The 24,562-nt window shown below is 36.1% G+C and overlaps 3 protein-coding genes across 4 annotated transcripts; all 3 read left to right on the top strand.

Moving 5' to 3' along the window:
* The first annotated feature begins 5,209 nt into the window (after window positions 1-5,209).
* Window positions 5,210-7,742, top strand: HMG2 (3-hydroxy-3-methylglutaryl-CoA reductase 2). The gene is made up of 3 exons (XM_086252907.1): window positions 5,210-6,415; window positions 6,537-7,065; window positions 7,210-7,742. Exons 1-3 carry the CDS (start codon window positions 5,394-5,396, stop codon window positions 7,453-7,455), a joined length of 1,797 nt encoding a protein of 598 aa, XP_086109033.1. The 5' UTR covers window positions 5,210-5,393; the 3' UTR covers window positions 7,456-7,742.
* Window positions 7,743-16,230: 8,488 nt separating this feature from the next.
* Window positions 16,231-17,004, top strand: LOC147276244 (AT-hook motif nuclear-localized protein 27-like). The gene has a single exon (XM_086254131.1). The coding sequence runs from the start codon at window positions 16,231-16,233 to the stop codon at window positions 17,002-17,004; it is 774 nt and encodes a 257-aa protein (XP_086110257.1).
* A 2,999-nt stretch (window positions 17,005-20,003) lies between these two features.
* Window positions 20,004-23,811, top strand: CSLD4 (cellulose synthase like D4). 2 transcript variants are annotated; one of them, XM_086253365.1, is made up of 6 exons: window positions 20,004-20,348; window positions 20,691-20,920; window positions 20,997-21,801; window positions 21,893-22,300; window positions 22,380-22,750; window positions 22,857-23,811. In XM_086253365.1, the coding sequence occupies exons 1-6, from the start codon at window positions 20,004-20,006 to the stop codon at window positions 23,809-23,811; spliced, it is 3,114 nt and encodes a 1,037-aa protein (XP_086109491.1). The 2 variants fall into 2 exon arrangements, with proteins under 2 accessions (XP_086109491.1, XP_086109490.1); XM_086253364.1 differs by having other exon boundaries at window positions 20,004-20,461; window positions 20,531-20,920.
* Window positions 23,812-24,562: the final 751 nt, after the last annotated feature.

Genomic DNA, 24,562 nt, shown 5'->3' with positions numbered 1-24,562 from the left:
GTTTAGTTGATGACTTGTACAATTATAGGAGAACTTAAATTAATGGAGAAGCTAGCCAATCACAAAAAGAGGTATGAAAATTGTGAACTGCGACGCGACCACAGTTTTGGGTTGCCATACAGGCAAAATACAAATGTAATACATGCACTGGATAGTTGCTTTCATCACAGCTATTCCATAATTAAGTGCTCATTATATATTAAATGTTTTTGTTTTTTAGTTTACTTGAGGACCTCAAAAAGGACTAAATCTTGTATGGGACATGCCCCAGTGCGGCAGCTCTCACATGAGGTGGGATCCACAACGGGCATGCCCCAGTGCGGCAGCTTTCACATGAGGTAGGATCCACATGGTTGTGGATCCCACCTCATGTGAGAGCTGCCGCACTGGGGCACGCCCCATCGAAGAGTCTCTCCCTCAAAGAGAGAAATGAGAGATGAGAGAAGAGAGAGGAGTAAAAACAAAATGTTTGATTTTTATTTGTTTCCCTTTTGGTCCGAATAAAATGCTTTTTAAACTAAAAGAATTTAGATTCATTGATTTTAACTACTAAATTTCAATAACTTTTTAGTTTATGTACCAAAATTAAATAGTATTGTAGATTAGGTACGAGTTGAAAAATCAAACAAAATAATAAAGTAAAAGGTATTATAATTTATAAATATTGCATCACATGCCACTACAATAAAAAAATAAAAAAAATATTACATCACAAATATTACATTAATTTATATTATATTGTATTAAAAAAAATCAATTCAGTCACAACTTAACTGTGACTGTTTTGGTAAATTGAAAAAGACAATTCACACCACTATACTATATATTATTTTGAGTAAAAATATTATTTTGACCTCTATTTATACTATATTGTAGTATAATTTTTCAAAAAAAAAAATTCAATTAAGTCACAACTTAACTGTGACTATCTCATAACTTAGATGTGACTGTCGTTCATTCACAACTAAATTTGAAGTTGTGAGTATCGAACAGTCACAACTAAATGTGAAGTTGAGACTACATTAACAATTTTCAAGATAATATAAAATTCTTAAGAGCAATTTTGTCAAAACCTTATAAATTTTAACTAACATTTAAATTTGGTAATTCAATTAAAATATTATATAGTCTTTATGCTATATCAAAAAATTATTGAAATTTGATATTTAATTCTAATTTTTTTAAAGATTTTTTAAAGATTTTTAGCTTTAATTTTCTGTTTTTTTCTTCTCTATTAATCTTCATATATCAAATCTCTCGTATTTTTTAGTATGAGAATCGAATTCTAACCGTGTGATGGTATGTAGTCTACCTCTAGAGCTCTAAAGTCTCCACTATTATCTTCTCTTCTGTATATATATCTCTTCAATTTCTTCTTCCTCTTCAACCAAATAACATAAAAACTATATAAGAGACAAAAACATGGTGTATGAAAATACACAAATATCAACAATCACATCAAAAGTTTTTAAGATATGTAACCACAATTTTTCTTTTGATAGATATGTGAAAAGAAATTCCAAAAAATATTGTATATAGTATTATTAGCTAAAACCATAATATCAGATATTGGACTTTCAAAAATATCAGATATATTTTATTAGCAAAATTAGAATTAAATATCAAATTTTAATAATTTTTTGGTATAGTATGAAGACCAAATAATATTTCAATTGAATTACCAAATTTAAATGTAGTTTTTTAGATTAAGTCACAAATATGTTGGCCTCTTTGAATATTTAAGCCTGTTTCCATTTGACATTTTTGTTCTTTGGCCCACATATGATGAGTGTTAGTTAAAACTTAAAATTTATAAGGTTTTGACAAAATTGCCCTTGAGGCTTTATATTATTTTGAAAATTTGTTAATGTAATCTCAACTTCACATTTAGTTGTGACTGTACAACATTCACAACTTCAAATTTAGTTGTGACTGAACAACAATCACATCTAAGTTGTGAGACAGTCACAGTTAAGTTGTGACTTAATTGAATTTTGTTTAGAGAATTATACTATAATATAATATAAATAGAGGTCAAAACAATACCTTTTACTTTATTATTTTAGCGGCATGTGATGTAATATTTGTAAATTATAATATATCTAATTTAAAATGCTATTTAATTTTAGTACATAAACTAAAAAGTTATTGAAATTTAATAATTAAAATCAATGGACCTATATTTTATACAATTTGAAAATATTGCCAGTAATTAACTTTATAGAAATAATGCATTCAAAGTTTATGATTACAATTAAGACTCGGGGATTGATCGAGCACAATGAGCAGATGCAAGACCCTCATTTTCCACAAGCTGAGATCACAACCTTTATCGTATATGATATCACAATCCACAATCATCTCTTCATTTTCCAGTCCACCATTTCCCACGCCAGTCCCTCCCTGTGTGTGTTAAACGAGTATAAAGCTCATGACATCGTAAACGTACGATACTTTTCAGACAATAAATCTAAACCACAATAATCAATATAATTAATCATTTAAACTTATATGGTTTCTCTAGAGATAACATTTTTATTGTTTATATAATTTTCACATAAATATTTAACCACATATTTAATGGAAATAATTGTACACTAGCCCATTTGATATGTTATGTTGTTGTATATAAACAAGAAAAACGTTACCCCACAGCCATAATTGTGGAGAAAAAAAAAATAATAATAATAAGCTATGGATTACTTGCATACATGCATTTACTCTCATATGAAATTAAGGCCACGAACTTGTGTTTGTTTGACTTTAGGTTTCTGAATAAGTGAGTCACTCTTTCAAACTATTCTTCTTTGGTTGGCTGATCCATAATATAAATATCAGACCAAAAGAATATCCATAATATAATTATATAAATATAAAAACGTTTGTTTTTTGCTTTTAGCAAAAATTTATTGAATATCTTTTGGAGCAATGATCCCGTATTTCACATGTTGCTTACTTACTATTTTACTAAGCCCACGCTCATCAATCATAACCCAACACCTTACTGCACGAGCTGACGACAGCCATGCAAAACCCCCGTTCCCGAAATTGAAAAATCATAAATGTTATTATTAATTTTTTTTTATAATTAGAATTATTCTTTTTCTTTTTTAGAGTTTTATCCAAAAATTTGAATTTTTAACATTAAATTAAGTAATCATGACCTACCACTCAAATTTTATCAAGTAATAATTTTTTTTTTTTTGCGATAATAATATTAATCAATCAACTTGTTTCTATAATTTTTAACTTGCAATCTTATCCATACATTTTCTAATAATCGTTTTAGCAATATTATTACAATCAATAATTATGACCTATCATTTTAGAAAATAAATATAAATCTAAAAAACCTAACTTGTTTCAATAAATTTTAACATGTGATCGAAACCTCTCATTTTTCTCATAAATTTATAATTTCTTATAATTTTTAAATATGTAGTAGAGTAATAATCTTTAATTGAAGCGATATGTCATATATATATATATCATCCCCTTTAAATTGTCTTCTTTCAATCTTTAGAGTATTTCGGACAACAAACAATCTTATAGTGGCCGGTTCCAACTTCCTAGTAATATAACCACAGTCAAATCCTATTAACCCCCTAAAGCACGTATCTTACATTCATTATGGTCTATGCATGGTGTCTAAATGATCGAGGAGCCATTCATGTGTACGTGTACGGTGTACCTTATCAAATTTTTAATGGCGCCTCCCTTGACCTTTATAACTCTCATATTTAGTTTTTTTTTTTTTTTTTTTGGTCCCATTTAGTTAAATGTTACTTTTTATTTATAAAAAATATATATTGCCACAAAAACCCTTTCGTGTCCTTTATAAGGTGCCATTAAAAGACTTTTACGTTGAGAGATGACTTCCCCTAAAGTCCATGATCTTATATATCTCATGGTGGCCCAATGGGCAACTAAATGAAAGAGGGGAAAAGAAAAAAAAAAAGAAAAAAAAAAAGGTTCGCGAACCATAAATTTTATTATAAAAAATTGGAGAGACTAGTACTTAAAATTGCATATATTACAAAATTGTAAAAAATAACAACATTTGTATGGATATCTCCACTTATTCTAAAACAACTATAAATCATTATCAATTCATTCAATATGTCCGTTTTTCATAAACTCATACTTTTAGAAATCATTTGATCTATCAAATAAGACTTCATGGCTATAACAAGATTGATTTATTGTCACATACTCACATACAAACATTTCTAATACAATATAATTTATTGTTCGCATCATGCTGATATATTTTTCTCACGAATTAATTCACTTTTGCAAATCATAATAATGTACATTTGATGGATTAGCTTAAGTGGTGAGGGAAGGTGGGTGGGGTAAGAATTAGAATTAGATTAAGTTCAGGATTCGATTCCCTCCAATGTAACCAAAAAGTTACTAATTTATTATTTTAAAGTATTATAATAGAATATTATGTGTTTTAGTATAGTTTATGTATATTATATTATATATTTGTAATAATCTCTATCCTTTTAATAAGAATAATAATATTTTAAAAAATAATATGAGAGCCTTGCATACCTAATGAGATCCCCCGTTAATATGATGGTGCAGAAATCAGGATGACAAATCTAATCTAATCTGATTTATCCCTCATGTGATACCACATAATATTCTCATTTTTTCACTGGCTTTCTCTTTCTCTCACTTTCTTCGTCTCTTTATTTTTTTTATCTTTTGTTTTTATATATCTTTTTTTTAAGAAATGTCATATCAGTCCAACATGAAAATAACTCCAACATGAAAATAAGTAAATTTTTTTTTAATCCATACATCATAAAGGTTAATTAACAAAGATGAAGATAAAGACAAAAAATGAGCACCCAAGCGACGTGACCCAATTTTAGTAACAATTAATTTTTCTCGAGAAAAAGCTAGGAAAGAGCCAACAACAACAACAACAATAGGTGTATTCCTTTGACTATTTATGTGTTGTAAGTTCAACACGTGCCAAAGACCCAATAGCCTATTATTAATTATCACTCTCTCTCTCTCTCTCTCTCTCTCTCTCTCTCTCTCTCTCTCTCTCTCTCTCTCTCTCTCTCTCTCACTCTATGTACCTTCCTACTACTCCCCACACGTGTGCTGTCCCTCCTCACACGCTTCACACGAGTCCTTGAATACAACCCAAACAAACTCCTATATAAAGCCCCCTAAACACTTGCTACACCATTCAAACACAAACCCCCAAACGGAAATCGCAGAACAAACACTCGGTTTCCAAAATATAAGCCTTTGGATTTGCTGCCACTTCAGCAGTCCTCGTTGTCAAACCCCGCTCTTCTCTCTCTCCTCTCCAACGTCCGATCGCCGTCGACGCATTTTAGCATCACCACCCCCACCGAAACCACTCGATGGACGTCCGTAGGCGATCGACGATGGAGACCACCACCACCAAGGCCGGAAGGCCCAATATGAAGCCCATGAAAGTGAAACTGATGGACGACGAAAACGACGTCGCAAAGGCCTCCGACGCCTTGCCTCTCCCTCTGTACCTGACCAACGCCGTGTTTTTCACGCTCTTCTTCTCCGTCGTCTACTTCTTGCTCACCCGCTGGAGGGAGAAGATTCGCACCTCCACTCCTCTCCACGTCGTCAATCTCTCTGAGATCGTCGCCATCGTCGCTTTCATCGCATCCTTCATATACCTACTGGGCTTTTTCGGCATCGATTTCGTCCAGTCCCTCATTCTCAGGCCCAACACCGACGTCTGGGCCGCCGACGACGACGAAGAAGAGCACGAGCGCTTGATTCTGAAAGAGGATGCTCGCAAGGTCCCTTGTGGGGCAGGCCTCGATTGCCCAATTCCCCAAATTGCCCCTATCGCTTCCCCCAAAGCTGCACCCAAGGTGTTTGATAAAGAGGTAGTAGTGGTCTCGACCCCGGAAACAATCGAAGAAGACGAGGACATCATCAAGGCTGTGATCGCCGGGACCATTCCTTCGTACTCGCTCGAGTCCAAGCTCGGCGACTGCAAGAGAGCCGCGGCTGTTCGACGTGAGTCGTTGCAGAGGATCACCGGGAAGTCTCTGACTGGGTTGCCATTGGAGGGCTTCGATTACGAGGCGATTTTGGGTCAGTGCTGCGAGATGCCAGTTGGGTATATTCAGATTCCTGTTGGGATTGCTGGGCCGCTTATGCTTGATGGGAAACAGTTCTCGGTGCCCATGGCGACCACTGAGGGTTGCTTGGTGGCTAGCACCAACAGGGGTTGCAAAGCTATCAATTTGTCTGGTGGAGCTTCCAGTGTGCTTTTGAGAGATGGGATGACCAGAGCTCCTGTTGTGAGGTTCAACTCTGCTAGAAGGGCTGCTGACTTGAAGTTCTTCTTGGAAGACCCCGGCAATTACGACACCTTGTCCATGGTTTTCAACAGGTAAAGCCTTAATCTTTGATAATGAGGTTGATGGAATTATGGGATTGTTTTGGTTAAAAGCTTTTGCTTTTTGATTTCTTTTTCGGTTTTAATTAACTGGGTTTTGGGTTTTGTTTTGCAGGTCGAGTAGATTTGGTAGGCTTCAAACAATCAAGTGTGCCATTGCTGGGAAGAACTTGTACATGAGATTCACTTGCAGTACTGGTGATGCTATGGGGATGAACATGGTCTCTAAAGGTGTGCAGAACGTTCTGGATTTCCTCCAGAATGACTTCCCTGACATGGATGTAATTGGCATTTCTGGCAACTACTGCTCAGACAAGAAGCCTGCTGCTGTGAACTGGATTGAGGGTCGTGGAAAAAGTGTGGTCTGTGAGGCTGTTATCAAGGGTGATGTGGTGAGGAAGGTGTTGAAAACCAATGTGGAGGCCTTGGTGGAGCTTAACATGCTCAAGAACCTTGCTGGGTCTGCAATGGCTGGTGCTCTGGGTGGTTTCAATGCACATGCCAGTAACATTGTTTCTGCAATCTTCATCGCCACTGGCCAAGACCCTGCTCAGAATGTGGAAAGTTCTCACTGTATGACTATGATGGAGCCCCTCAATGATGGAAAGGACCTTCACGTTTCTGTGACCATGCCTTCTATTGAGGTAATTGATTGTACCTTGATTGAATTCTCATGCCTTCAACGTTTTGAAGCACTAAAAAAACCATGCTTGCTAGCTAGAGTAGCAGTGCTTGAAATATTGGGTTAACACATGAAGTCTTACATTGCTGTTTGATGTTTTTTACAGGTTGGTACTGTAGGAGGTGGTACTCAGCTTGCATCTCAGTCTGCATGCTTGAACCTGCTTGGGGTGAAGGGTGCTAACAGAGAGGCACCGGGATCAAACGCAAGATTGTTGGCCACTGTTGTTGCTGGTTCTGTTCTCGCTGGAGAACTGTCTCTCATGTCTGCTGTTGCAGCTGGACAGCTTGTTAACAGCCACATGAAGTACAATAGATCGAACAAAGATGTCACAGCTCTTGCTTCCAAATAAGAAACTAGAAGACCGAACCCTCTGAGGCTCAAATGCCTCAAGAAAATGGTCTCAAGAATTCAAAGAATAACAGTGACATATGAACTGTCAATTTGGCATGGAGAGGGAGGACTGGGAAATAATGAACAGAAAAAAAAAACCGCAGGGCTTAGGAGAGAAGATTGTACTATTTGTATTATTTTCTTTGTTTTTTGTTATTTATTTTAATTTTCATGCCATGTAAGAAACAATATGCAAATTGTGTAAAATGATGATGAAAAGTTTAGTAGCACTTTTAATTCCAAAAATTCTACACATGGTGTCCAGTACTTTATTCTCTCGTTCTGTTCATAATGAAACTTGCTGTGGGATTCAGATGCTAAGTTTCCATTTATCTTTGATGATGCATGAGAATATGATATCCTTAGTGTTAGTCTCCTTCTGATTGTCACAAAATTCAGAAAGAGAATTGTGTTCTTCATGTGAGTTGAAGTTTTATTTCTTGTGATGCTTGCAGGGAATAGTTTGGGGAAGGTTAAGTATTAAGACTTCTTGCCAGCCTTGTGGGGTGAAACTTTCATATTGTTAATAAAGGTTGCTACTAAACTCCCAGCCTAATGAACTGAGCTCATGAAAGTATGTCCTTTTTCTTTGATCTGTTTCTTTGATCTCTTCTATGATCGTCATGTTATGAAAATTATTTTATATATATATATATTTTTTTTGTTACATGTGCTTGTGTATGACCTAGTCTATGTGTATGTATGTACTATGTATGTATTCATGCAGGCATTTAGTTTGCAAAGCTTCAGAGACTTCCTTAAAGTTTTCTGTTGCTTTTTGGGAGTTGGATCAATTTGAATGATAGCGCTCTCTGGTTGATTGTCATGTGTAATTTGTTTCACATTTTCCACATAATACATGCATCTTGACATCTTTTTGCCTTTTTGGTGATGAGACGTCAGACTTCACTTGTGAATTCCCTTTTGCCCCCCCTACAATTGTTTAGAAGTTTCAAAGAATACCTTCTCTTCTGTTGGTTGGTGTGTATACTGTTTATGGAGTACGAACCCAGTATTCATTGAAAGAATAGGAGAGAGCTTCATGGACCCAAATAATAGATGATAGATGATAGATAACTCTAGATTATCGAGGAAGCTCACATGTGTACCTAACAACCCATGTAGTCTTCTTCTTCCTGTTTTATTTTTTTATTTTTTTATTTTTTTATTTTTTTTGGAGCTTATCTAGTCTTTGGGTGTCTTGGAGTTAGGAGTTTGAATATTTTAGTTTCTGCAACATTATATATGAGCTGTACTATGATGCTAATTGCCTGGATCCAGATCATTGTTATGCCACTAGTTGACATAAAATTGTTTTTATTACTTTATTATGTTTTCAATATATTAATGCAGAAAACAAGCCAAGTTGGACTGCTTTTCTTGAATCTTGATGCCGCTGGAATTCATAAAGTTTATTCACCAATCTTACCTGAAAGATTAAGTATGCAGCTCTCTTGCGTCGACAAACTTGCACAAGTCTGTATATGTCCATAATGGTTAATACAGTACTACTAATAAGTTGAAGATCAAATTAGGAATAAGGAAGTAAATTAAATAGATCGGATTTACATTGTTTTTTCTGTCCATTACCCAAAAAATTGTCCCTTAATTTTTTCAAGTTTGGGGCACAAAAATTGTAGTTTAAGGTGGAATTTAGACTAGGCAACAAAATGCTTGGGAATTCATTATTCGATAGCTATTCCCCTTTCTGTTATTCAGTGGCTGAAGTGGCCAGCTATAAAAGTCAATCTATGTTGGCTTCATTTATACATAAAAGTCATTTCCTTGGGGCTTTGATATAGATCTTTAGCTACCTAACAGGCTAACAACTTAAACATTTAAACTTTTGAGGTCATTGTCTGATGTAGTATCATAGAAGGGGTCAAGAAATTGAAACCTTCCCCATATATCCTCCCTCTCACACTTATTTGTTAATTTGTAAGTTGTAGGGTGTGGTTCTACTCATATATTTCGTTATGTCTATATTTATTTATTTTTGGATTTACATAATAAGAAAAAATAAAATTTTAACTTAACTTAATATATATTGTTAGTTGATTTCCTAATTAACTTAAATTTTTTAAGTTCAATTGCTATCTAAGCCATTTTCTACAATCCTAATGGGCATAATGTGGGCATAACGAAAGTAAGAATGAAGTGATTGATGAGAATTGTTAAGTGGTTTATTAAAATTGTCGATTGGGAAAAGGTCAGTTCTGGCTGCTGCAGGCGAGTAAGTTGACCTGATCAAAAGTAGGTGACCTTCGCCATTTTAGACTGACCCCTTTGTTGTAGTCTAAACTCTAAAGTTGAGTTGGCACTAGCGGCAACCACCACTGAGGCATTGACTACCAATACACTGTGCCATCACGTTTTAATAGATTATGTTTCATTTTCATGTACGTGTATGGTGATGTTTACATACCTCTGCTAGCGACAAGTAATAATAATACAACTACACTTTGATTGCAGGCTGAACATATGGTTGTGTATTCTGCATGCACATAATTGAGAGCTCATAGTCTCCATACTAGTCTTTTTCTGCTCGTTGGCTTTAGAAAATTGAAAATCAGCATTTGGGCTATCTCAGACGTGACCATATATTGCATTCAATTTTGTAATTTATATAACTTATCTTTCACAACCACTCTTTCATGTTTTAATCACTTATACAATGTCTCTTTCATCATTTCTTTCATGTTTTAATCACTTATACAATGTCTCTTTCATCGTCACTTGTATTAAGTCGTGTGAGTCATATGACCAATTATAACGGGAGAAATATTGTATACACCCATCGTTTTCGTTTTATGCAAGAATTTCTCTTCAAATATTTCATTGGCTTGGAACTACTTACTTCAAATATTTCCTATTATTGGGTCTCTGTTTATATTATAACTAAATCTGATTCACACTGTGCATACTGCATGGGCAAACCCCTGCAGGATTGCCTGCTAACTTTACCCGAAGAAATTGGCAACATCTGGACAGGTGTGTTTGCAAGGTGTTTGATATGTAACCTGAAAACTGACTATAAAGTCTTAACAGCTTTATGCTTATTCTTGTAATTGGTGGACATCCACCAATGATTGGTGTTACAGAACTAAAGTTAATAGCCTCTTCTGATTCATCATCAAGGAATGTTTAAATAAGAAATTGTTTTATTTCTTCAGATAATCATAGTACACAACTCATTCATTTACATGCAATTTTTTAAAGTTCTCCATGCCATTATATATTACCAGGTAAGATTCATATCCTCCATTACATATATGGATGATTTTATTGCCATATAGAATCTACAAGTTCAATCTGGAACACTGGCCATTATTACATTATTTTGTATGCTTATATTTTAAGTCCCCAACCAACTCTGCACTTTCTCCATTTCTTGTTGCTGAGGACTCTGGAAGCTTCAAACTACCGCTTTTGTTTGATGCATATCAAAATTAAGATCTACTAGGCTATATACATGCAGCATTTGAGATGTTTGGTAATTGGTATTCTATTCAAAAATTTTTTTTTTTCAAAAACAAGAAAATGTGTTTTAGTCAAAAAAAATATATTTGATAGATCATTTTCAAAAACAATTTTTACAAAAATAGACATATTTTTAAAAACCATGTTTTTCTATTTTTGTTAGGCTCCCCTTTTCTTTAGCTGTTATCATTTATAAAATTCTTAAATTGTTTTCAAATTTCATTCTAAAATCTAAACAAGTTTTCAAATTTTAAAAATTTATTCTGAAAACTCATATCTAAAAAAATAATCTTAATTTTTTTAAAAAATATTTGAATAGAGACCAAACAGGCCTAATTAAATTTATGGGTCTGCCCTGTACTGGTCAAACCCTGCAAGACACTGCCAGATAGAACAGGGGTCATAATGTCAGCCAACTGTAAGTTATGGAAGATAGACAGAGTTTAAAGTATAGGGCCTAAAAGTAAAGGCTCTGCTCGTGATTTCCTTTGTAATTAATATATTATTGCATGGCCAAAAAAAATATATATATATTATTGGGCTCTTAACTTAGATTTGCCTTCTGAGTAGGTGATATCTAAAACTACATACGCGCCTACATACTACATTCAATGAGGAAATTAATGACCTTCCACCTACCCTACTCTTTTTTGCCCTTTAGCTGGGAAATAAGAACCAACCTATGTTGTAGGCTTTTAATTTATCGTGATGGACTTGGATACTCTGCTAGCTTGTTTGGTACCAGACTGGGACCTGACTTTTAATCTAAATCCTTGAATTTTTTCTTATGTTACAATCAGCTGGCAGGGAATCCCAGTCCTATGGTGATATAGAAATAATGTAGTTTTGTTGGGCATCATTAATTATTATGTACTACATTGTAGTTAATTCATGTATGTGATTGTTATATATATTATGTAAGAAAGAAGTGCCCCGTAATTTTCTCTTAGGAGAGAGAAAATAGGCTTATGAAAATGAGTACCTACATATGTTGTAGGTTCTTTTAAACTTTGGTGATTTGGAAAGGAATGCAAATTTGTGAGTTAATTACACTTACACCCTTTGAGGTTTATCGTCTTTTCACATCTACTCCTGGAGTTTCAATAATTACACATACACCCCCTGAGGTTTCAAAACTATTGCATATAACCCTCTATAGTGAGATAAAAAATGATGAGAAATTATGCAAAAAGACATGTTAAGGAGTAAATGGCCTAATAAAATTACTCAAGGTGTAATGTCCAACCTCAATACAAATATTTTTTTTTGTTTAATTTTTTTTTCTTGTAGGGGGTTATATGCAATAATTTTGAAACTTCAGGGGTTGTATGTATAATTATTGAAACCCCAAGGAGTGTATGTGAAAAGACAATAAACCTCAGAGGATATAAGTATAATTAACTCGCAAATTTGCTAGTCATCATCAATTATATGGGTTATTCTATTTGAACTCACAGATTTGCTCTTTACACCTATAAACCTTTTGGGTCACAACCAAAAAATTCATCATCACTCCCATATTCAAATTTATGAATTAAATTTTAAGGAATGCTATCCACTTTTTTTAATTTATATTCTTCATTGACCTTCTTTTTTATTATTCTCATTCCGTAATGTAAATGCATGATCGAAACTATTCATTTTTTAGATCTAACTATGAAAATCATTTTTGCAAAAAATCAAACAAAATCGGAAATCATTGGATTATGCAACTGTGATAAAATAAACAAACGGTTTTGGTAACAATTTGATAACGATTATATGACTAAACGATTTCTGATTTAATTGAGTTTTTGCAGTGATGATCTTCAAATAATCATCTAAAAAATAAATGATTTCGATCATTAAAATATACTGTGGAATAAAAATAATAAATAACAAGGTCAATGGATAACATTCCCCTTAAATTTTTATGATGAGTGCTTCTTTTTCCATAAAAAAAGTTATATATAAAAGCTTCCTCATCTCATCCCCATAAAAACAAAATTATGGATTTGTGCCTCCATTGATGATACCATGGTTTCTAATAGAAAAGTATATCTATCTCTTTAACTAAAAAAAAAAAAAACAAAAACATCACAAAATGGGCCGTAAATTAATAGATAATTTAGAAAATTATTTTTCACGGAATAGTGAAGGGGAGGGATTATGAATAAGGGTTTTTTTTTATAAATATTTTGTACCTAAACTTTGACCTTTGTCTTAATGTAGTACCTAAACTTTTATTTGTTCCAATTGAGTACCTAAACTTTTATTTTATGTCTAATAGGTACCAAAATGAATTTCTGTTAAAATTGTCAACAAAAATGAGGGGCAATATAGTCACTACAAAATTATATTTTAATTATTTTCTTTATATGTTTAAAATTATAAAAACAAATAACAAACAAAAAAAACAAAAAATTATAATTAAAATATAATTTTTTTGAAGTGACCATATTGTTCCTAACTTCTGTTAATAATTTTAACAGAAATTCATATGGATATCTATTAGACACAAAATAAAAGTTTAGGTACTCAATTGAGACAAATAAAAATTTAAATACCATATTAAAATAATGATCAAAGTTTAGGCACTAGATATAAAAAAACTTTATGAATAAATGGTGATATGTGACATATAAACAACTAAACAAGCAAAGGAAGACGACAAATTGGCTGATCACATGGCCTTGCTTGCTTCATGTCTGTATTCTTTATTTTGAAATTTCTTGAATCTTTAATAAAAATGTATTAAAGTATAAAGTAATCTGCAATTTGCTTAATGCTTGTATAATTAATTAATTCGTGAGGTAACGTATGGGAGCAGGGAGCTCGTCATTATTGGTACCTTTTAATTATTTTAGTGGCCCTTTGCTCCTTTTTTAAAGTTTTCTCTTCATATGAAAATTACAAAGAATCCTTAAGTCGAAGTTTTATGCATGTAATTCCATCCAAGTAATTTTCACCCACAAAACTAATAAAGAAATGCTTAAAAATATAGATTATAAAAGTTAGAATTCCATTTGTTCCATTTGTTCATACTATAATTTGATACATTTTTATTGATTTAAAATGCGACTCTACCAACTCTTCATCTCAGACTTGGCTTCTGCAAACTTGGGTATACCTTCAGAATTAATTGTCCAATTTGGCTTATATATGCAAACTTGCGTACATTAATTATATACTAATCAAAGTTTAAAGGGAATATAAAAATATCAATTGGTCATGCTGGAGTACTTTTTGTTTTTTGGTTCAATAAAGGTTGTTCTATAAATCATTAGGACAACTTTGATAATTCTCGGAGGCATCCTATCAACAGTTACATTGTAACGCATGTGCTATAAGCCTATAAGTATCCATCTTCTAAAGCTTGCTCTCAATTTTAGGGTTTTCCTTAAGTAACCAACTTTGATAATTCTATGTAGATTGATCAATTTTGTGGTTATGTTCAAAATGACTTTATTTTCGATTTATATATAATCATCTTTTCATAAAAAAATTTTAACTACTATACCCTACAAATCCAAAAACTTAACTTTTAAATACCAAAAGGGCATTATTTTGAACATAAAGTACAAAATTAGCACTAACGCATCAACAAAGGATCTTTTTTAATTTATTTATTAATCAACTGTCGTCTATAAGATTTTAATTTAATTAGATTCTTTTTTAGTAAGGAAAAATGAGTGTCATTCGCTAGACCAAATAGTCATTAACATTCTACAAAAGATCTAAAAATCATGGTACATTTGTAGTACTAGAGATCTCAAAACCTATGGAAATGGGTGCTGGACACCATATATGTCTTATAGTCTGAAGAGGGATGAGTAATAGTTAGGCCCAGCCCAATCTAGCCCAGCTTCCCAGCCCAGGTATCTCACACTGACATGTCGTTTGAGCACCATATTTGTCATTAATTAGTACTGTATACAAGATGCCATTAATTTGTAATTTTGTATCGTATACTTCTATAAATTGCTTTGGGCCTAAAACTCCCAGGTATACTTGTATTAATTTATGAGGGCCTTAACATCAGATACATGGTACTACCTACTATAAGCGTGACATTAACTAGGCGTAATATTTTCTCATCAATGAATATTAATTTATATTAATGAAGATCCAAACGTACTATACCACTAACACTTATTTCATTTAATTTTGGTGCAAATATCCATGCATGCAATTCGATAACAGGTGTATGCAGCTTCGGTTACTGCCTGCTGGCTGAATAAAAACTCAATTGCATTTTTGTTGTCCGTAAATGAAATTACTCTAGAGCTTGTTAAGTCTCGATTTATGTTTTATTTGTCACATAATTAGATAGATATATAGATAGGTAGATTAATTAAGGTCCCCGAAAGGCATAAAATTTTTATTTCTTCGTTGACACGAAAGCATGTTTCTTTTGAAATTTTCTATATATATCCGGTATTCAACTCTCTCTCTAAACTTTTCATGGGGGGGTTTTCACAGAACCTTCATCGATCTCTTTGAAAGATTCCTTTTCTCAGACGACATTCAAACCCATAGATCTTGAAAAAAGAAAAAGCGCGAGCTAGCATGCATCATATATATTAATATTATATGATACAGATATGATGATGATGATGACCGGTTTATAATATAAAATTCAATAGCTAGTATTCATGAATACACAATACTTTATATATAATATTAAAGTTCCCATACATATATTTGATCAAGAAAAAGAAAAAAAAAAGGTTCCCTCTATATATTATAACATTAATATATATTATAATTAGTTATCTTTAAAAATGAATTCAACCGGATGACATTATTAACTTTGTATTAACCCTCCTGCTACAGTTCCTTCCTGTAGAGATCTGACAGTCATGATCAGTAAAGAAATTAAACATATCTGGGGAACCCTTTAGGCTTTAATTAGCAGAGATTTTAATCTTTTTGGTACGTTGCGTTTTCTAATGCACTTCATCAATCACCTTCCTATGTGTATATGCTTCTTAGATCTTCATTCTTAATTAGACAGACTTCTTCAATTTTTCCCTTGTTTTCTTTGTATGAAATACATGTTATCTAATACTTAAGATGGTGACAAAAATAGGACAACTTGTCCAGGTATATGTTCTAGCCTTCTAGGGTTTGGATTCAAAGGCTTCGATTTCCGTAAGCATAGAAGAATTTAATGCAAGGCTAGCTTGTTATTCCAGTTATAGTGTGTCACATTTGAAAATCAAAAGTTTTCAGTTATATAAATATATAGCTTCTTCATATTTGGATAAATTAAATGTCTGGTTTAGAAGAACCTTCAGCTCCAGAGAAGAAATACCCTGCTGATGCACCCACCACAAGTTCCGGTGCTCCCGCATCCTCCACTGCATCTCGTAGGCCTCGTGGCCGTCCTCCCGGCTCCAAGAACAAGCCCAAGCCACCACTCATAATCACTCGCCACATCCCAAATGCTCTCACATCCCACGTTCTACAAGTTTCGCCCGGTTCAGACATCCTCGACTCGGTGGCAACCTTTGCAAACCGCCGTGGCCGAGGAGTTTGCGTGTTAAGTGGCGGCGGAGCCGTCACCAACATCACCCTGCGTCAGCCGGCAGCAGCGGCGGTATCATCAGCGGCTCATGTGGTGACGCTGCACGGCCGGTTTGAGATTTTGTCCCTGACCGGCACGTGCCTGCCACCTCCGGCCCCGCCTGGGGCCGGTGGCTTGACGATATATGTGGCGGGCAGACAGGGGCAGGTTGTTGGAGGGAGTGTTGTGGGGCCCTTGAGGGCTGCAGGGCCTGTGGTGTTGATGGCGGCTTCTTTTGCTAATGCAGTGTATGATAGGTTGCCACTGGAGGAGGAGGAGGAGGAGGAAATGCCGGCTGCCGCGGTTCAGCCAGCGGGGGCAGCTTCGCAATCTTTGGGAGTGACGAGTGGTGGCAGCGGCGGCGACGGAGGTGGGTATGGTTATAATTTGGGCGTGAGTACGGGGAATTATGGTTTTCCTGGTGATCATGTATATGGTTGGAGTAGTGGGAGTACTAGTAATATTAGGCCTCCAATTTAGTGTACTCAAACTGTGAATCTTTGAAATTGTGAACTAATTTTACAACTCTTGCATATTCAAATTAAAACTACTAATTTTTGCCCCTTATATTAGCTTTATTGATTAATTAATTTCCTCAAGCTTAATTGGCAGTTTCATGCTTTTGAAATTGTGTTCAATTGCATGTGCTAGATCCATGCATATATATATATGTGTGTGTGTTATATATTATCTGCAGGACATCAAATATTGTTGCTTCAGCTGCCTGTTGCCGTAACTGCTGAATGGCAGATCATGTATGGTTTCATAATATTTAATAATTAGTAAGTGCTTGCCATATATAGAAACAAATTAATGTTGCTTGATTTTTTACATTTTCAATATTAATTGTTAATTGTTGTTTAACATGATCGATGTTATTCCTTACAAAAACAAGTAATATATTTTGAAGCACCAAGCCACCAAGCATCTTGGGAAAAGAAAACAAATTTTGAAAAGCTAGCTGGGACTACAAGTATTGGAACTCTGAAATGTTGAAACTTGAAATTCATGCATTAATTGGAGCTCTAGCAAGTTTGTGTTAAACTGTTTTTGTTTGACATGTCCTGATCTTCTGCTCTTCAATTGAAATTGCACATTTTCGAAGCCCTTCGAGTCAGCGTTGGATCCACCAATATTTAACAAGGGGTGCACCTGAGACAATTTGCTTCTCTTATATATGTTTAATGATATTTTTTGGATAACAATTTAAGCTAATATTCATCTTCTTACAAAAGGCGCCCCTAGTTTTGCACTCTCTACTACATTTTCTGAAACTTGTTACTGAAGAGAAGAAAGAATGTGTGATCTGACCCAAATCGAGTAAGGGAGAGAGATTTGGGAGAAGTCGGGAACTAGCATGAGAGTAAGAGAGGGAGAGAAAAAAATTATATAGAGGGAAGAAGAGACACTTGAAATTTGAGATTAACTTTGTAATTCATGTACATAAACAAAAAATTTATATGTGTTCTTTTAAAATTTAGAACAAATAAAACTGAGTAAGAGGGGGGCGCGTGTTCCCCGTGGGACTAAGGTGGCTCCGCTATTGCTTTGGGTTAATTAATTAATCCAGTGGTGAATGAAAGATAAAAAATATATATGGAAAAATGAGTTAAAACTAAATATATCAAGGTTTAAGATTTCATTTTCTGTTACATTTTCTTTTAATTTTCTTTTTTTGGGTGAAAAAGCTCATCCTAAACATTGTACTGTCTAATTAATGTCTATGTAATCCAACTTACATTATGCTGGGGATGTGGAATGCTAGGAACAACTCGGTGCTGCAAAGACTTATTGAAAATGCACATGTGATTTTTGACAGAGTGATGCAATTTGCAAATGCTTATGAGCAGGCCAATCATGCAACCAATGCACTTCCTGCTGCTACTGCACCGGAGATCTACATTATTTAGTTGGTATAGTTACAACTAAATTTCATATATAAAATAAAACAGTTACTTTGATGAAGTCTCTTTAACAAAAGTCATAACTGATTTAGGGACCTATATATCATTACAATATGAGATTCACATAGTAAATTTACAAGTAATATTGTTGCAAGGAAAACAAAATTCAACCGGCAAAAGATAAATATATTAAAAATATATATATATATATATCACCTGAAACTTGGTCTTAGTAGTTTGACTAGTTTCTTCCAATATCTCATTATTTTGCTGATCAAATTTTAAACATATTAGATTTGTAATTAGTTATTTATATATAAATTTTAAGGAAAAGAGAGAGGAAAGGACTTAGAAGTTTAAGTTTTAATGAATAATCATAAAAATATGGAAAATGAGATGCATTTGAATTATGAAATCATGCAAATGACTAGAGTTCGCTAGCTTCTTGACATGTTATATTAATTGTTTCTCGCAAAGTGTATGTCCGGTTGCATGCAAGGTTTATTTTGCTATTATAAGTATCAATTGTATGACCACTTTAGTATGACAACTTTAATTCCAGTTTTATCTCTTAAAAAGAAAAACACAAAAAATATTTTCCCCTCTAACACGCAACCATCATGTATTCATGTGTGCATTTATTTTAATAAGAGGTCTAGTTTATTAGCAAATCGTTTCAAGAGACATGTACAAACCTTGCATGGTTGACCAGGCTTAATTATGACTAAGTGACATGTACTTTCTCCAGCTCACACGTACATGCTGCTCCTGCTAATAACCGATTAGCATGTGCACTACTAGAAAATTGAGTATATATACCCTGTGTGGCTGACTGCGCAGCTAATTAAAACTATGTGAAAAAAACAAATTAACAGAAAAATACCCAATTAATAAGAATAAGTACGTAGTATGATCTCATTTAATTTCAATCTTTTTAACTTTTAATTTTTAAAAACATAACCATTATCGCACAAAACAATAATACTCGATCATATATATATATGCTAGTGGTCGATATTGCAAAGAACCTCTAATTACTCCAAATAAATATGACTTAAATCATTTTTAATAGTTGATCCTCCTTAATGAATAATACTCCATAATTAACATGTAACTAAAGTGCTTGTTAATTAGTGACGTTATGGAGGTTAATGAATAATTAATGAATGTTCAAACTCGGCTGTGCTTCCCTCCACAAACACACACATACTCACTCCTTGAAACCCGTCACGCGGGACTCTAAAAACAGCATCTGATGGATAAGCAAAGACTCGGTCTCTCTCTCCGTGAATCGTTCTTCTTGTTCTTAGTACCTCCACTTTCACCTCTCAAATTTGTCCCTCCTATGTTTGTGGAAAGAAAAGTTAATTACCAAGCTAGCATTCATTCCTCCCTGCTTGTCTGAATCATGAACGTACACATCGGTATTTGTATTTCTCTAGGAAAAAACCATTCTGGGTTAGGTTAGTATATCCGCGCGACATGATTGGTCTACATGAAGTTGATCAACATATATCTGTATACCTTCTAAAGACATAAACAGAAAATTAATAGAGTAATTAATTGATAGAAAATATGGCATCATCCAACCAGCCATCAAAGAAGGCGATAAAGAGCCCGGGGGGCTCTTCTGGGTCTCAAGGCAAAGGCAGTTCGAGTGGGCAAACGGTTAAATTCGCGAGGCGGACTTCGAGTGGCCGGTATGTCAGTCTGTCTAGAGAAGACCTTGATATGTCAGGAGAGTTTTCCGGGGACTACATGAACTACACGGTTCATATTCCGCCCACGCCGGATAACCAGCCCATGGACTCCAACGTGGCTGTCAAGGCCGAGGAGCAATACGTGGCCAACTCTCTGTTTACCGGGGGATTCAACAGCGTGACACGCGCGCATCTCATGGACAAGGTGATCGATTCAGAGGTCACTCATCCTCAGATGGCCGGAGCCAAAGGTTCCGCATGTTCAATGCCTGCTTGTGATGGTAAGGCGATGAAGGATGAGAGAGGTGTTGATGTAACCCCTTGTGATTGCAGGTACGTAGGAATGATATCTCTCTAAATGCTGGTACGTACAATATTTGATGTTCGTATTGTGTTGTGTAGGTTCAAAATATGTAGAGATTGCTATTTGGATGCCCAAAAGGACAGTGGGCTTTGTCCAGGTTGCAAGGAGCCATACAAAGTGGGGGAATTGGATGACGAAGAGGAGGCACGAGGGTATTCCAACGGGACACTGCAATTGCCAGGCCCAGACGGGAAAAAGGATAACATGTCAGTCATGAAGAGGAACCAAACAGGAGAATTCGATCACAATAGGTGGTTGTTCGAGACCAAGGGTACCTACGGTGTTGGAAATGCCTTTTATCCCCAAGAAAATAATTATGGTGATGGCGTCGATGATGGCTTCTCAGGCCCTCTAGAATCGCAGGACAAGCCTTGGAAGCCGCTAAGCCGGGTATTGCCAATCCCGGCAGGCATTATCAGCCCTTACAGGTTGGTTGGTTGGGTCGATTAATGTCATTTAATTTTGAATTGAATGCTCTAACTTCAACGGAACTTATATATGCAGGTTGCTAATCTTTGTTCGGTTGGTGGTGTTGGGTTTCTTCTTGCATTGGAGAATAGCGAATCCAAACGAGAATGCAAGATGGTTGTGGCTGTTGTCAGTGATTTGCGAAGTATGGTTTGCCTTCTCTTGGATTCTCGATCAGACTCCAAAGTTCTTCCCCATCAATCGTCAAACGGACCTTCAGGTCCTACATGACAAGTTTGACATGCCATCCCCTTCCAATCCCACGGGGCGTTCGGACCTCCCCGGTGTGGACATGTTCGTGTCCACTGCCGATCCTGAAAAGGAGCCACCCCTTGTCACAGCGAACACCATTCTTTCAATCTTAGCCCTAGATTATCCAGTGGAGAAGCTAGCATGCTACATCTCGGACGATGGAGGCGCGCTTCTTACATTTGAGGCTATGGCAGAGGCTGCCAGCTTCGCGGATTTATGGGTTCCGTTCTGTCGAAAACATAACATTGAACCAAGGAATCCGGATAGTTACTTCAGCTTGAAAATTGACCCAACCAAGAACAAAAGCAGGCCCGACTTTGTGAAGGATAGAAGGAAGTTAAAGAGGGAGTATGATGAGTTCAAGGTGAGGATCAATGGGCTTCCAGACTCCATCAGGAGGAGATCGGATGCTTTCCATGCCAGGGAGGAAATGAAGATGTTAAAGCACATGAGGGAGACTGGTTCTGACCCTTTGGAGCAAGTCAAAGTCCCCAAGGCCACATGGATGGCTGATGGCACACATTGGCCTGGTACTTGGGCTGTCCCTTCAAGTGACCATGCCAAAGGTGACCATTCAGGAATTCTTCAGGTATTATATAATTAACAAAGTTAACACGAGAGACAACGTACACATTCAAGGTTTCGATTTAATTTAATGAAATATGCACGTACACGTACAGGTGATGTTGAAGCCTCCTAGTCCTGACCCACTATTGGGAGTGGCAGACGACGGAAAGCTCTTAGATTTCACAGATATAGACATTCGTCTCCCCATGTTTGTATATATGTCACGAGAAAAGCGGCCGGGATATGATCATAACAAGAAAGCCGGTGCCATGAATGCCTTGGTACGAGCCTCAGCCATCTTGTCCAATGGCCCATTCATGCTGAATCTTGATTGTGACCACTACGTCTACAACTGCAAAGCTGTTCGTGAAGGAATGTGCTTCATGATGGACCGAGGTGGTGAGGACATATGCTACATTCAGTTTCCTCAGAGATTTGAAGGCATTGATCCCTCCGACCGTTATGCCAACCACAACACAGTGTTTTTTGATGGCAACATGCGTGCTCTTGATGGTTTGCAGGTAGTACAAATGAATTCGATATCATTTTTAATTTCCCGAGAAATGAATTCGATGTCACGAAAATTGATTAAAAATGCAGGGTCCAGTGTATGTGGGAACTGGTACCATGTTTAGGCGGTTTGCCCTTTACGGTTTTGACCCGCCAAATCCTGACAAGTTTGTTCAGAAGAGCACTGAGGGTGGCGGGATACAAGCGGAGCCTTTGACACAGACAACACAACCCTTGTCAGCCAGTGACTTTGACCCTGATCTTGATACCAATCTACTGCCCAAGCGTTTTGGTAACTCCACCATGCTAGCGGAATCCATACCCGTGGCTGAGTTTCAAGGCCGTCCATTAGCTGATCATCCTGCAATCAAATTTGGACGGCCTCCTGGTGTTCTCAGGGCTCCTCGTGACCCGCTTGATGCCACCACTGTCGCTGAAGCTGTCTCCTCCATTTCTTGCTGGTACGTACATACTATATATGCTAGCTTTTTGACCAACAGTTGATGTGTACGTACGTACATGTCAGTTAATATAGTTGATGGGGGTCGTAATAATTTGATTTGGTAGGTACGAGGACAAGACTGAGTGGGGAGACCGTGTGGGATGGATTTATGGGTCGGTGACAGAAGATGTGGTGACAGGCTACCGGATGCACAACCGTGGATGGCGCTCAGTCTACTGCATCACCAAGCGTGATGCATTTCGGGGTTCAGCTCCAATTAACCTGACAGATAGACTCCACCAAGTGCTGCGCTGGGCAACAGGCTCAGTGGAGATTTTCTTCTCTAGAAACAATGCACTCCTTGCCTCCATGAGACTCAAGTTACTGCAGCGTCTTGCCTACATCAATGTCGGCGTCTACCCCTTCACCTCCATCTTTCTTATCGTCTACTGCTTCCTCCCTGCACTCTCACTCTTCACTGGACAGTTTATAGTGCAGAATCTAAACGTTGCGTTTTTAGCCTACTTGCTAACCATTACCATATGCCTTATATCCCTAGCCCTCTTGGAGGTGAAGTGGTCTGGTATAGGATTGGAAGAGTGGTGGAGAAATGAACAGTTCTGGCTCATTTCTGGAACCAGTGCTCACTTGGCTGCTGTGGTTCAAGGCCTTCTCAAAGTCATTGCAGGGATTGAAATCTCTTTCACATTGACTTCCAAGTCTGCCGGAGAGGACATTGATGATATCTATGCAGACTTGTACCTTGTCAAGTGGACTTCCTTGATGATCCCACCTATTGTTATTGCATTTATCAACATCATTGCCATTGCTGTTGGATTTGGCAGAGAGGTTTACGCTGCAAATCCGCAGTGGGCAAGGTTTATTGGAGGAGCATTCTTTGCCTTCTGGGTTTTGGCTCATTTGTACCCTTTTGCCAAGGGTTTGATGGGAAGGAGAGCCAAGACCCCTACCATTGTGTTTGTTTGGGCAGGTCTCATTGCCATTACACTTTCCTTGCTCTGGATTTCCATTAACCCGCCCGGTGGACAACCAGCAGGCCTTGGCTTCCAATTCCCATGAGCTGATGATCGATGAGAGACTACCATTTCCAAGTTTTTTAACAATCATACAGCTGATTGGATTAATATAGAGTTTTAGGGTCAACAAACAAACAAATAAAAACTGTAGAAATATGAACCAGCAGGATTGAAATAGTGAAGAGGACATCCATGAATTTCCATTTTCCCCACTCGCTTTCCTCTGTTACCTTTGGAAATGGGTACATGCACAAGGTTGTTTATTGGAGGATTGTAATGGGTGGAGTTTGTATATCTTTATTGAAGGAGGTGTATGATGCTGAAAAGTCTGTAAACATTAAGTGTAACTCTCTTACAGAATTGAATCTGCCAGTTGTGGCAAGCATTATACAGTTATCCCTGGAACATATTCTGTGGTTGATCATATCCTAGTACACATCTGATGTCGAATATTAGCCCTCTTCGTTATATCCCTACCTTTTCATATAAAAGGGTAGCATAGCGTATGTTATAAACTGGAAATCATGAAGTGCAGAGAAGATCAATTACTAGTCTTTAGTCACAAGCTCTGCAACATAATATTCTCACTAGGGCCTTCATAATCAAAACTACAACCCCTCCAGACAGTTCAAGAGGATTGAGCTTGTCGTAAGTCACACCTAAACGCTGCTAAACTAAAACCATGACTCCATTGTCTGTGTATTTCAATCAATCTCCACCATCATATACCATCCTAAAACCTAAAATGCTCAACTGCAGATGATAACAAAGCGTGCTATTTCCTAAAAATAAAT

This window comes from Dryas octopetala, chromosome 8, assembly GCF_963921425.1.
Source record: "Dryas octopetala chromosome 8, drDryOcto1.1, whole genome shotgun sequence".
Lineage (NCBI taxonomy): Eukaryota > Viridiplantae > Streptophyta > Magnoliopsida > Rosales > Rosaceae > Dryas > Dryas octopetala.
This window is presented reverse-complemented; position numbering and strand designations above follow the sequence as displayed.

What these genes read in the sequence shown, in the direction of transcription:
- HMG2 (XM_086252907.1), top strand. Translation starts at nt 5,394, where the DNA reads ATGGACGTCCGTAGGCGATCGACGATGGAGACCACCACCACCAAGGCC. An exon ending in TTGTCCATGGTTTTCAACAG is followed by an intron (nt 6,416 to 6,536) that starts GTAAAGCCTTAA and finishes TTTGTTTTGCAG; the next exon opens with GTCGAGTAGATTTGGTAGGC. An exon ending in TGACCATGCCTTCTATTGAG is followed by an intron (nt 7,066 to 7,209) that starts GTAATTGATTGT and finishes TGTTTTTTACAG; the next exon opens with GTTGGTACTGTAGGAGGTGG.
- LOC147276244 (XM_086254131.1), top strand. Translation starts at nt 16,231, where the DNA reads ATGTCTGGTTTAGAAGAACCTTCAGCTCCAGAGAAGAAATACCCTGCT.
- CSLD4 (XM_086253364.1), top strand. Translation starts at nt 20,004, where the DNA reads ATGGCATCATCCAACCAGCCATCAAAGAAGGCGATAAAGAGCCCGGGG. An exon ending in GGCATTATCAGCCCTTACAG is followed by an intron (nt 20,921 to 20,996) that starts GTTGGTTGGTTG and finishes TTATATATGCAG; the next exon opens with GTTGCTAATCTTTGTTCGGT. An exon ending in GTCTCCTCCATTTCTTGCTG is followed by an intron (nt 22,751 to 22,856) that starts GTACGTACATAC and finishes TTGATTTGGTAG; the next exon opens with GTACGAGGACAAGACTGAGT.